This window comes from Haliotis cracherodii, unplaced genomic scaffold, assembly GCF_022045235.1.
Source record: "Haliotis cracherodii isolate W230 unplaced genomic scaffold, xgHalCrac1.p SCAF_19, whole genome shotgun sequence".
Classification (NCBI taxonomy): domain Eukaryota; kingdom Metazoa; phylum Mollusca; class Gastropoda; order Lepetellida; family Haliotidae; genus Haliotis; species Haliotis cracherodii.
Genome location: NW_027266274.1, coordinates 17,599,202 through 17,613,155, shown reverse-complemented (window position 1 = coordinate 17,613,155; position 13,954 = coordinate 17,599,202). Strand labels below are relative to the sequence as shown.

At 42.8% G+C, this 13,954-nt stretch overlaps 2 protein-coding genes across 3 annotated transcripts in view; one reads left to right on the top strand and one right to left on the bottom strand.

Annotated features, from left to right (window-relative positions):
• The window catches only part of LOC139467166 (centriolar satellite-associated tubulin polyglutamylase complex regulator 1-like), a 33,220-nt gene extending 32,618 nt beyond the window's left edge, over positions 1–602 (bottom strand). For both annotated transcript variants that reach the window (XM_071248889.1, XM_071248890.1), the window contains exon 1: positions 183–602. In XM_071248889.1, the coding sequence (XP_071104990.1) occupies positions 183–231 (49 nt within the window). In that variant the 5' untranslated portion in view covers positions 232–602. The remainder of the gene's footprint in view (positions 1–182) is intronic.
• A 246-nt stretch (positions 603–848) lies between these two features.
• The window catches only part of LOC139466817 (low-density lipoprotein receptor-related protein 4-like), a 138,283-nt gene continuing 125,177 nt past the window's right edge, over positions 849–13,954 (top strand). Inside the window, exon 1 of the mRNA XM_071248514.1 lies at positions 849–1,089. Within this exon, the coding sequence (XP_071104615.1) occupies positions 915–1,089 (175 nt within the window). The 5' untranslated portion in view covers positions 849–914. The remainder of the gene's footprint in view (positions 1,090–13,954) is intronic.

Sequence of the window (13,954 nt, the reverse complement as noted above, 5' to 3'; positions counted from 1 at the left end):
CCTGTAACACGAGGATATATCAGGCCTTTTACTATTCAGGCTATTCAAGTTTATTTCCTAGTAGACTTTCTATGTTTATTTCTATCACTATCTGGTGGCAGGTGCCTGTGTTCTACACCAGCGGGGTTTGTGCACAGAGAGTTTGACGATAAGGACCATGTTTATATAGTGCACAGACTTACCTAGATATCTTTCTGCTGTCATGGAGAATCTATCTTCGTTGACAGTCATTTTTTCCTGCCAAATCCTGTTGCTCTTCGAGTTGGAATTACTGTTACATGAAACCTTAGCGTTGAGAGGATGAGTTTAGCACGCAATGTTTTATCCTGTCATTGTTCTCCGAATCGGGAGTGGACTGAAATCAGGTTACAAACAGTGGGAACTCATTTCGCGAAACGGGGGCCTATTTCTTTGATTCAAGTGGTCGTATTCTTCATGATTAGTAGGGATACGCAGTGCAGACATGTAAACAAACTGTGTTCATGTAGTATGAGACGCATATGGTTGCAAACTGTCGGTTTTTTTTATCTTATTTGAGGTAAATCAAGAATATAGCATAAGTTTAACATCGAAATCATTTTCTTTCCAATAAACCGGAAGTTTTCACGGGGCAACCATAACACACAGAGCTACGCGACAATAAATTATCCGCAACATTCAGAACATTACTTTTCAAACCTTATTTCTGATACGGTACAAATTATAGTATGCACAACTTGATTGAAGTGGGTGATAAAACACATTTGTGATATCGAAACTAAGGCTAAAAGTTGGAGTTCAAAATATTTCGCGCACCTGACCTCTCGTCAAGTTTCGGTCGTTTCCGCTCGAACTACAACATTGTACACTGCGTGTTACAAGCTTTGTGATTGGACGATCGCGGTCCCGTTAAATGTACGGAAACCATCGAGCACATGCGAGGTCATCTGTCAATCACTGCAAATAACAGAAGCTTTAGACTTACCGCAACAACTGACCTCGTTCAGTGTAAACACGGAGTACTGTGGAAACTAACTTATGTGGTACCGCTCAATGCACTGAGGATGAAGGCTATTACTGCAGCCTTGTCGCTGCTAGCCATTTTCTACGGTAAGTTACTTTCTAAGATTTTGGATGCAGAAGTCTGTGAATATTGGAATATTTTCGTCCCCGCTTCAACCAAGTTGGTCGGCGAAGCGAGCTGTACATTTGACCCTCTCGTCTAAACAAACGTCAGTTACCCCCAATCTCCAGCCCAGCGCTGTTCACTGCTGAGTCCAGTTGACCTGAGAAAACGCTGGCCGTTGAGAATGCTATGTGATAATGTGTGTATTCACTCCATAATTTTACGTGTGATGTTGTTTTGGTGTCAAACAGTATGCATGCTTTTGGCAATCCCCGCTTACATGTGTTAAAACGTATAATTTGTAAATAAACTTGTTTACAGAATAACAGTCAAAACGATCATGTCTTTGGCTGAATATTGTGGCAATATTTATCATAATGTTATTTGAATTTTCATTGGTAGAGATGGAAATTAATTAAATTTTATGAGATAACAAAGAAAAACTCATTTTACTATTTTGGTTTGTTCGCATTCCACATGAGGCTAGAAATTCCTATCTTACAACACTTGGGTTACTTTATTGTTTTTGATGCATTGTTATTTTGTTTGTGAAAAAATTGATATACTATTATATAATTAAACAACATGATATATATGTAAACTTTATTTGAATGTTTTCAGTTTTGAGATGACCCCTTTTCATGCCCTATTGATGATTGTAGTTTTTGTTGCATAATCACTTATAACTGATTGTTTATCAACTCATTGCCACTGTTTATTGACCTGTAACGTGATAATTACATTGATGTGTGTACTGAGACATGCAAGCATCGTGTATTGCCTTGGGGGTTACTGGGTGATAAAGAGAATATATTGTTGAAATACCTGGTGGAACTGAGTGTACAAATGTATCACCCTGATTCCTCCAATAGGAAGTCTTGACAGGCATTTCGAAGTTGGAAAAAACATGAATACATGACACATTTTTAGGACAGTGACTTTTTATATTTTTTGTCAAGATGTTTCAGAGCTACTTCTTGCTCCTTCATCAGGTAAATGCTGAGTAAGGGCAATTGATTGACATTTTATTCACATTGGTTGGTTTGTTGTTTAACGCCGCACTCAGCAATATTCCAGCAATATGACGGCGGTCTGTAAATAATTGAGTCTGGACCAGAAAATGCAGTGATTAATATCATGAGCATCGATCCTCACAATAGGGATGTAGTTGATGTAGCTAACTAGTTACAGCAATCAACTCAGAGGCCTGGTAAGATGTGGCATGTGTGAAACAGTAGGATGTTTAGAAATTTAAAGAAGATGTGTGTTGCTGTTTAGTTTTGAATTTGCTGGTGATAAAAAGTAACGTTTGGAATTTGTGCATATATCATTGGGAATTTGCTAGTCAAATAGTTCAACATGTAAAAGGTTGTAATGCATGAGATTAGCATTGGGATTTTGCTGCACATGTGAGATCATTAACAAGAAATTGTTATTGTCAGTTTAATGTTATATTTATATGAAATATATTTTTTATGCTATGATTATATGAAACATGTTGTTCAGCAATGTTCAGTTTGTTGTTTGATGCTGTTTTCAGCAATAGCCCAGCTATATGGTGGTGACAGCAATGTGCGGACAATGTATCACTTGCAGAATAGGATGGTTTGATGAGTAGAATGTCAATGACAATTTCTCTTCCTGAGCCGTATTATATCACATTATTTACTATGCCGAGGGAGGGAGACGCCACTCCGTCGACACAGAAGCTGTGGACATGTTTATGCAGAAAAAATAGCAAATGAGTAAATTTGAAATTCGTTACATGATTAATATGTTCTTGTGAAGGTAAATAAAAGGCTCTGTAAGTAACTGTAAAGAGCACTTAAGCTAATACGTCTCACACCAGATCTATTGACAGCTGTGGCTGTAAATCTCAGAATTCAATTATTTTCTTGTCAATCCACATGATATATCATTGATGCTATCATTTTTATATTGAATAAATATTCCTCCTGGTGACTTTGTAATGTAATAGCATGACAAGCTGGTTATGTCGTGTTTATTTCCTCCATGGTAGTGAGTGTGGAGATGTATATGGTGTATATTCCCTCCCTGGTAGTGGGGAGATGTATATCAATATGGGATAACATGGTGTATATTCCCTCCCTGGTAGTGTGGAGATGTATATGGTGTATATTCCCTCCCTAGTAGTGAGTGGGGAGATGTATATGGGATAACATGGTGTATATTCCCTCCCTAGTAGTGAGTGGGGAGATGTATATGGGATAACATGATGTATATTCCCTCCCTAGTAGTGAGTGGGGAGATGTATATGGGATAACATGGTGTATATTCCCTCTCTGGTAGTGGGGAGATGTATATGGGATAACATGGTGTATATTCCCTCCCTAGTAGTGAGTGGGGAGATGTATATGGGATAACATGGTGTATATTCCCTCCCTAGTAGTGAGTGGGGAGATGTATATGGGATAACATGATGTATATTCCCTCCCTGGTAGTGGGGAGATGTATATGGGATAACATGGTGTATATTCCCTCTCTGGTAGTGGGGAGATGTATATGGGATAACATGATGTATATTCCCTCCCTAGTAGTGAGTGGGGAGATGTATATGGGATAACATGGTGTATATTCCCTCCCTGGTAGTGGGGAGATGTATATGGGATAACATGGTGTATATTCCCTCCCTGGTAGTGGGGAGATGTATATGCGATGACATGATGTATATTCCCTCCCTGGTAGTGGGGAGATGTATATGGGATAACATGGTGTATATTCCCTCTCTGGTAGTGGGGAGATGTATATGGGATAACATGGTGTATATTCCCTCCCTAGTAGTGAGTGGGGAGATGTATATGGGATAACATGATGTATATTCCCTCCCTGGTAGTGAGTGGGGAGATGCATATGGGATAACATGGTGTATATTCCCTCCCTAGTAGTGAGTGGGGAGATGTATATGGGATAACATGATGTATATTCCCTCCCTAGTAGTGAGTGGGGAGATGTATATGGGATAACATGATGTATATTCCCTCCCTGGTAGTGGGGAGATGTATATGGGATAACATGGTGTATATTCCCTCTCTGGTAGTGGGGAGATGTATATGGGATAACATGGTGTATATTCCCTCCCTAGTAGTGAGTGGGGAGATGTATATGGGATAACATGGTGTATATTCCCTCCCTAGTAGTGAGTGGGGAGATGTATATGGGATAACATGATGTATATTCCCTCCCTAGTAGTGAGTGGGGAGATGTATATGGGATAACATGGTGTATATTCCCTCTCTGGTAGTGGGGAGATGTATATGGGATAACATGGTGTATATTCCCTCCCTAGTAGTGAGTGGGGAGATGTATATGGGATAACATGGTGTATATTCCCTCCCTAGTAGTGAGTGGGGAGATGTATATGGGATAACATGATGTATATTCCCTCCCTGGTAGTGGGGAGATGTATATGGGATAACATGGTGTATATTCCCTCTCTGGTAGTGGGGAGATGTATATGGGATAACATGATGTATATTCCCTCCATGGTAGTGAGTGGGGAGATGTATATGGGATAACATGATGTATATTCCCTCCCTGGTAGTGAGTGGGGAGATGTATATGGGATAACATGGTGTATATTCCCTCTCTGGTAGTGGGGAGATGTATATGGGATAACATGGTGTATATTCCCTCCCTAGTAGTGAGTGGGGAGATGTATATGGGATAACATGATGTATATTCCCTCCCTGGTAGTGAGTGGGGAGATGCATATGGGATAACATGGTGTATATTCCCTCCCTAGTAGTGAGTGGGGAGATGTATATGGGATAACATGATGTATATTCCCTCCCTAGTAGTGAGTGGGGAGATGTATATGGGATAACATGATGTATATTCCCTCCCTGGTAGTGGGGAGATGTATATGGGATAACATGGTGTATATTCCCTCTCTGGTAGTGGGGAGATGTATATGGGATAACATGGTGTATATTCCCTCCCTAGTAGTGAGTGGGGAGATGTATATGGGATAACATGGTGTATATTCCCTCCCTAGTAGTGAGTGGGGAGATGTATATGGGATAACATGGTGTATATTCCCTCCCTGGTAGTGGGGAGATGTATATGCGATGACATGATGTATATTCCCTCCCTGGTAGTGGGGAGATGTATATGGGATAACATGGTGTATATTCCCTCCCTGGTAGTGGGGAGATGTATATGCGATAACATGATGTATATTCCCTCCATGGTAGTGGGGAGATGTGTATGGGATAACATGGTGTATATTCCCTCCCTGGTAGTGGGGAGATGTATATGGGATAACATGGTGTATATTCCCTCCCTGGTAGTGAGTGGGAAGATGCATATGGGATAACATGATGTATATTCCCTCCCTGGTAGTGAGTGGGGAGATGTATATGGGATAACACGATGTATATTCCCTCCCTGGTAGTGAGTGGGAAGATATATATGGGATAACATGGTGTATATTCCCTCCCTGGTAGTGAGTGGGGAGATGCATATGGGATAACATGGTGTATATTCCCTCCCTGGTAGTGAGTGGGAAGATGCATATGGGATAACATGATGTATATTCCCTCCCTGGTAGTGAGTGGGGAGATGTATATGGGATAACACGATGTATATTCCCTCCCTGGTAGTGAGTGGGAAGATATATATGGGATAACATGGTGTATATTCCCTCCCTGGTAGTGAGTGGGGAGATGCATATGGGATAACATGATGTATATTCCCTCCCTGGTAGTGAGTGGGGAGATGCATATGGGATAACACGATGTATATTCCCTCCCTGGTAGTGAGTGGGAAGATATATATGGGATAACATGGTGTATATTCCCTCCCTGGTAGTGAGTGGGGAGATGCATATGGGATAACATGATGTATATTCCCTCCCTGGTAGTGAGTGGGGAGATGCATATGGGATAACATGGTGTATATTCCCTCCCTGGGATAACATCCTATTATTCTTCTTGCTTTTTTGTTCTCATCTGGTCAAAAACATTTGCTGAAAGAAAAATAACTTTATGGAAAAGAAAATGACTGGCTTTTTTGAAGCTAGTTAGCCAATTTGTGGACTGCAGATTCTGCCTCCTAGTGAAGAGATTTCCTCTAAGATTATTGGCGTCTCTCTTGTGTCTCTCAATGCAGTGTTTCATTGATACAATTGTCGGTATGTCCTCCGGTATGTTGAGCTTGGGGTGGAGCCAGAGATGGTGGACTATTTCTGGAAGGTCATATTTCTGTCAAGTTGCAGCCGGTAGTACATGAGGTTATGTGTTTGCCTGTGTGTAGCAGCACACTACAAATGGTTCCACACCTGTCAGGATTGCCAGCACTGTGGCCTGCACAGACAAAGTAACCAGGTTATTTTCAGTTTCCAAGAATATGTTTGTTTTAGGAAAATGGCATGTTGCATCAACTTTTTATCAATACCTGCCAGAAAAAAACATGTGTGTTTGAATCTGTTTGTGTAAGTCATGAAGCTATCATCTGCCGGAGAATCTCCCGGCTTGTTTAAGTCTACACAGTGGCAGGAAGCTGCTTATCACATAGTCCCTGGAAGAATGGTTAGCGTGTACACTAGGATATATTGCTGAAAGCCTGCTGAAGAACTTCTATTTTATTTATGTACACTGTTTTTTTATTGCAGAAAATCATTTCAGTCTGCATAGTCTGTCGTGTGTTGGCAGTGTTGGAAGTTAAGGGTTTTCCAGGGTTGCTGCTGTTGTGTTGGCAGTGTTGGAAGTTAAGGGTTGTCTACGGTTGCTGCTGTTGTGTTGGAAGTTAAGGGTTGTCTACGGTTGCTGCTGTTGTGTTGGAAGTTAAGGGTTGTCCAGGGTTGCTGCTGTTGTGTTGGCAGTGTTGGAAGTTAAGGGTTGTCAAGGTTGCTGCTGTAGTGTTGGCAGTGTTGGAAGTTAAGGGTTGTCAAGGTTGCTGCTGTTGTGTTGGAAGTTGGGGGTTGTCCAGGGTTGCTGCTGTTGTGTTGGCAGTGTTGGAAGTTAAGGGTTGTCAAGGTTGCTGCTGTAGTGTTGGCAGTGTTGGAAGTTAAGGGTTGTCAAGGTTGCTGCTGTTGTGTTGGCAGTGTTGGAAGTAAAGGGTTGTCAAGGTTGCTGCTGTTGTGTTGGAAGTTAAGGGTTGCCCAGGGTTGCTGCTGTTGTGTTGGCAGTGTTGGAAGTTGGGGGTTGTCAAGGTTGCTGCTGTTGTGTTGGAAGTTAAGGGTTGCCCAGGGTTGCTGCTGTTGTGTTGGCAGTGTTGGAAGTAAAGGGTTGTCTAGGGTTGCTGCTGTTGTGTTGGCAGTGTTGAAAGTTAAGGGTTGTCTAGGGTTGCTGCTGTTGTGTTGACAGTGTTGGAAGTTAAGGGTTGTCTAGGGTTGCTGCTGTTGTGTTGGCAGTGTTGGAAGTTAAGGGTTGTCAAGGTTGCTGCTGTAGTGTTGGCAGTGTTGGAAGTTAAGGGTTGTCAAGGTTGCTGCTGTTGTGTTGGCAGTGTTGGAAGTTAAGGGTTGTCAAGGTTGCTGCTGTTGTGTTGGAAGTTGGGGGTTGTCCAGGGTTGCTGCTGTTGTGTTGGCAGTGTTGGAAGTTAAGGGTTGTCAAGGTTGCTGCTGTAGTGTTGGCAGTGTTGGAAGTTAAGGGTTGTCAAGGTTGCTGCTGTTGTGTTGGCAGTGTTGGAAGTAAAGGGTTGTCAAGGTTGCTGCTGTTGTGTTGGAAGTTAAGGGTTGCCCAGGGTTGCTGCTGTTGTGTTGGCAGTGTTGGAAGTTGGGGGTTGTCAAGGTTGCTGCTGTTGTGTTGGAAGTTAAGGGTTGCCCAGGGTTGCTGCTGTTGTGTTGGCAGTGTTGGAAGTAAAGGGTTGTCTAGGGTTGCTGCTGTTGTGTTGGCAGTGTTGAAAGTTAAGGGTTGTCTAGGGTTGCTGCTGTTGTGTTGACAGTGTTGGAAGTTAAGGGTTGTCTAGGGTTGCTGCTGTTGTGTTGGCAGTGTTGGAAGTTAAGGGTTGTCAAGGTTGCTGCTGTAGTGTTGGCAGTGTTGGAAGTTAAGGGTTGTCAAGGTTGCTGCTGTTGTGTTGGAAGTTGGGGGTTGTCCAGGGTTGCTGCTGTTGTGTTGGCAGTGTTGGAAGTTAAGGGTTGTCCAGGGTTGCTGCTGTTGTGTTGGCAGTGTTGGAAGTAAAGGGTTGTCTAGGGTTGCTGCCGTTGTGTTGGCAGTGTTGAAAGTTAAGGGTTGTCTAGGGTTGCTGCTGTTGTGTTGACAGTGTTGGAAGTTAAGGGTTGTCTAGGGTTGCTGCTGTTGTGTTGACAGTGTTGAAAGTTAAGGGTTGTCTAGGGTTGCTGCTGTTGTGTTGACAGTGTTGGAAGTTAAGGGTTGTCTAGGGTTGCTGCTGTTGTGTTGACAGTGTTGAAAGTTAAGGGTTGTCCAGGGTTGCTGCTGTTGTGTTGGCAGTGTTGGAAGTTAAGGGTTGCCCAGGGTTGCTGCTGTTGTGTTGGCAGTGTTGGAAGTTGGGGGTTGTCCAGGGTTGCTGCCGTTGTGTTGGCAGTGTTGGAAGTTAAGGGTTGTCCAGGGTTGCTGCTGTTGTGTTGGCAGTGTTGGAAGTTAAGGGTTGTCAAGGTTGCTGCTGTAGTGTTGGCAGTGTTGGAAGTTAAGGGTTGTCAAGGTTGCTGCTGTTGTGTTGGAAGTAAAGGGTTGTCCAGGGTTGCTGCTGTTGTGTTGGCAGTGTTGGAAGTTAAGGGTTGCCCAGTGTTGCTGCTGTTGTGTTTGAATCTCAACATCAGAGTAATGAGAAGGACCTTATTCATTTTGAACATGGTCAGTCCCTCCTCCCTCAGGCTTTTTGAAGGCTGACAGAGTTCATGTTTGTTTGCATTATTCCTTGTCTGATGGATACAAGAGAAGAAACTAACGATTTGGGCCAAGAAATTGTTCTAAAGATTTTGTGTTCTGATAGCATGTTTCGTCTGAATAAGTCCTTAATGGAACTATACTATATACAGGTTGTAGTGCTCTTTAATGGAACTGTACTATATACATGTTGTAGTGCTCTTTAATGGAACTGTACTATATACATACTGTAGTGCTCTTTAATGGAACTGTACTATATACATACTGTAGTGCTCTTTAATGGAACTATACTATATACATGTTGTAGTGTTCTTTAATGGAACTGTACTATATACATGTTGTAGTGTTCTTTAATGGAACTGTACTATATACATGTTGTAGTGCTCTTTAATGGAACTGTACTATATACATACTGTAGTGCTCTTTAATGGAACTGTACTATATACATGTAGTAGTGCTCTTTAATGGAACTGTACTATATACATACTGTAGTGCTCTTTAATGGAACTATACTATATACATGTAGTAGTGTTCTTTAATGGACCTATACTATATACATGTAGTAGTGTTCTTTAATGGACCTATACTATATACATGTTGTAGTGTTCTTTAGTGGAAGTATACTATATACATGCTGTAGGTTGCTGATGTGTCTGTGCATTCCTGCAGAGATGCATGATGGGAAATAATTCCAACCCATCTGTTGATAAGGAATGTTGAATCTCGCTTCATGTGCAGCAGCGCATGATTTTGACATTTTGGGATAGGTTAAGAATTTCTCCGTCCTTGAATAACAAGGTGCAAGGTGCGTAGAATCTGGATTTTTGCGGAAACTGAGATGTCTTATTCTCTCTGCTGGTTTTTTTCCAAAATGAAAACATCATTTGACAAAGCTTTGAGTTTTATTTCCATACAAATACTCAGTTCATTATGTTTTTTCTTCACTGTGTATATTTTCTCTAGTATTTTTGCAGTCCTGTTTGTTTTTTTCCGAACTGATTTTATCTAAAAAATTTGACTGAGTTCCTGGGCATATCTTCATGGAAAGAGAGTTTCTCAGTCTCTTCATGTACAAACAAAGGTGGCTGTCTCACCAGTGGGAAGATCAGGGCTTGACTTGACTCACTCCGAAACTTGATACTTCACAGAACCATTGGAAATGTTAACGTAGGTCGACTGTTTGATGCAGACACTTACCAATATCCACTGCAGTGCAAGCATGTTTTGTCTGTCTGCAGGATTAGGTATATCTTATATTGACCCAATAATTGATTAAAATTAATCCTGGCCTACTAATTAGATCAAGTTTGGACTGGCCAATGGATTATATAAAGTTTGTACTGGCCAATGGATTATATAAGTTTGTACTGGCCAAAGGATTATATGAAGTTTGTACTGGACAATGGATTATATAAGTTTGTACTGGCCAGAAGATTATATGAAGTTTGTACTGGCCAGAGGATTATATGAAGTTTTTAGTGGCCAAAGGATTATATAAAGTTTGTACTGGCCAGAGGATTATATGAAGTTTATACTGGCCAGAGGATTATATAAAGTTTGTACTGGCCAGAGGATTATATGAAGTTTATACTGGCCAGAGGATTATATAAAGTTTGTACTGGCCAGAGGATTATATAAAGTTTGTACTGGCCAGAGGATTATATAAAGCTTGTAGTGGCCAGAGGATTATATAAAGTTTGTACTGGCCAGAGGATTATATAAAGCTTGTATTGGCCAATAGATTATATAAAGTTTGTACTGGCCCGAGGATTATATAAAGCTTGTATTGGCCAATAGATTATATAAAGTTCACACATGGAAACATATTGGAGAAAAACAACCTTGGATTACTTGACTATTTATCTCTAAATGTTTAATTACATTGCAATCCAGGCCATGCCATGCCATGCCAAACTTGTAAAAATCTATGGGTTTGTTTTTCGGTTTCTTCCACCATAAAGATAGCGCTCCACGATGTGCCGACAGCTGAACGTGACATTAAACACCATCTCACAAACTTCCTCACTACAAATCTAAGACAATCTGTGCCCAATGTTTCTCTCATACTGACCCCGAAACAATATATCTTTTGTCTCAACCAAGTCTACAATGCTTCAGCAAGTCTATATTTCTTCAGCTTCAGTATGAAAAGAAAGAGATTCTCTGGGCTTCTTTCAATTATTTCTTCAAGGACAGTTTAACAAAATAAATGTTTAGCTTTTTTCAATTAACTCAATGTTAAAGTTTTTATTTCCAGCTTCCGGAATGTGGTTTGTGACCATCAGACATCAGCGTAGTTCCACAGTCTTGTGCCGCCTGTGTGTTATAAGAGTGTAGCAGTATCTGTAGGGTGGAGTGATGCGCTGTGTAACAGTATTGGGGCACGTAGTCAGGCAAATTTTATAAAAAGAATATAAGAATAACATGTTTTTGATACGAACAAGCCATAGATATTCACACTAAAGTACTCACGGAAATGAAAAAAACCTGTTTTTTCGATATCATATTTTAAATAAATGCAGTTAATATACAAAATATATAAATATTCAAACAACTCAATTAGTACTAATTGGGCCTTGGCACAAATACAGCGTATCAAAGGTTTTTATGCCTTTTTACACGTTAAAGTGTGTAAAAATATGAACAAAACAGACTATTGTGAAACTGTGCATAACCAGGTGTTAGTAGATCAAGGTGAATGTCCATGACCTATGACACCTTGACGACAGGTGAAAACAGGTGCTTGAAACCCACGTGCATGTGATTTGTCAGTGGTTAGTGATTTGTGAGTGGCATTGTGGGATAGTGAATCATCGTCAAAATATCAGAACGTAAAAGTAACATATTCCCTTCTCACACAACAACTTACATGTCATTATTATTATGTACATAAACATAGCTGTTATTTTTATTGTTGTTTTGATAACTTTTTTCCAGGCTAATTTGCATAATGCCTATAGCCTGTTTCTGCCATGTCAATTTGGAGTAAGTGTTATTTTTGAATGTTGAAAGTGCCTACAAATTACCTCCTGTAAAGTACATTTTGTATTGAGCACTGAGATAAAACTAGCAAATCCAGACTAGTACTTTTCCAGTTGTTTTGTTATTTCGTATTTACATCTACGTAATGCTTTGTGCCGATTATTAAATCCAGCAAAACATTTTCTTTTCATTTTCATGAGTACTTTAGTTTGCTAGTCCACTAGTCTGCTAGTCCACTAGTCTGCTAGTCCACTAGTCCGCTAGATTACTGATTGTGCTGAGGACAAGTACCATCCAATGCTGGTAGTCTTCATTGAATAACCTGTGTAGCTCTGCTGCTTCTGATGGGTTATGCGTCACAGTGTGTTGGATGTGGTGAGGAATGTTAGGTAGATGAAATGATAGGAATGTCAAGTTTGGAGCCATCTTGACTTTTGCACCAGAATGACACAGATCAGTGTCGGGAACCATGGATGCAGGGATGGAGGGATGCAGGGAGGGAGTGATCCTAGGATGGAAGGAGGGAGGGAGAGAAGGATCCTAGGATGGAAGGATGAAGGGATCCTAGGATGGAGGGATGCAGGGAGAGAGGGATCCTAGGATGGAGGGATGCAGGGAGGGAGGGATTCTAGGATGGAGGGAGGGAGGGAGAAAAGGATCCTAGGATGGAGGGAGGGAGGGAGAGAAGGATCCTAGGATGGAAGGATGCAGGGAGAGAGGGATCCGAGGATGGAGGGATGCAGGGAGGGAGGGATCCTAGGATGGAGGGATGCAGGGAGAGAGGGATCCTAGGATGGAGGGATGCAGGGATGGAGGGATCCTAGGATGGAGGGATGCAGGGAGGGAGGGATTCTAGGATGGAGGGAGGGAAGGAGAAAAGGATCCTAGGATGGAGGGAGGGAGGGAGAAAAGGATCCTAGGATGGAAGGATGCAGGGAGAGAGGGATCCGAGGATGGAGGGATGCAGGGAGGGAGGGATCCTAGGATGGAGGGATGCAGGGAGAGAGGGATCCTAGGATGGAGGGAGAAAGGGATCCTAGGATGCAGGGAGGGAGGGATCCTAGGATGCAGGGAGAGAGGGATCCTAGGATGGAGGGATGCAGGGAGGGAGGGATCCTAGGATGGAGGGATGTAGGGAGAGAGGGATCCTAGGATGGAGGGAGGGAGGGATCCTAGGATGGAGGGAGGGAGGGAGAAAAGGATCCTAGGATGGAGGGAGGGAAGGATCTTAGGATGGAAGGATGCAGGGAGGGAAGGATCCTAGGATGGAGGGATGCAGGGAGAGAGGGATCCTAGGATGGAAGGAGGGAGGGATCCTAGGATGGAGGGGTGCAGGGAGGGAGGGATCCTAGGATGGAGGGATGCAGGGAGAGAGGGATCCTAGGATGGAGGGATGCAGGGATGCAGGGAGAGAGGGATCCTAGGATGGAGGGATGCAGGGAGAGAGGGATCCTAGGATGGAGGGATGCAGGGATGGAGGGATCCTAGGATGGAGGGATGGAGGGAAGGAGGGATCCTTGGATGGAGGGAGGGAGGGAGAAAAGGATCCTAGGATGGAGGGAGGGAGGGAGAAAAGGATCCTAGGACGGAGGGATGCAGGGAGAGAGGGATCCTAGGATGGAGGGATGCAGGGAGGGAGGGATCCTAGGATGGAGGGATGCAGGGAGGGAGGGATCCTAGGATGGAGGGATGCAGGGAGGGAGGGATTCTAGGATGGAGGGAGGGAGGGAGAAAAGGATCCTAGGATGGAGGGAGGGAGGGAGAGAAGGATCCTAGGATGGAGGGATGCAGGGAGGGAGAGAGGGATCCTAGGATGGAGCGATGCAGGAATGGAGGGATCCTAGGATGGAGGGATGCAGGGAGGGAGAGAGGGATCCTAGGATGGAGGGATGCAGGGAGAGAGGGATCCTAGGATGGAGGGATGCAGGGAGAGAGGGATCCTAGGATGGAGGGATGCAGAGATGGAGGGAGGGAGGGATCCTAGGATGGAGGGATGGAGGGATGCAGAGTGTCTGGTTTCAGGGAAGGTTACCAAAGAGCACTCAACTCCTGGTTTTACAGT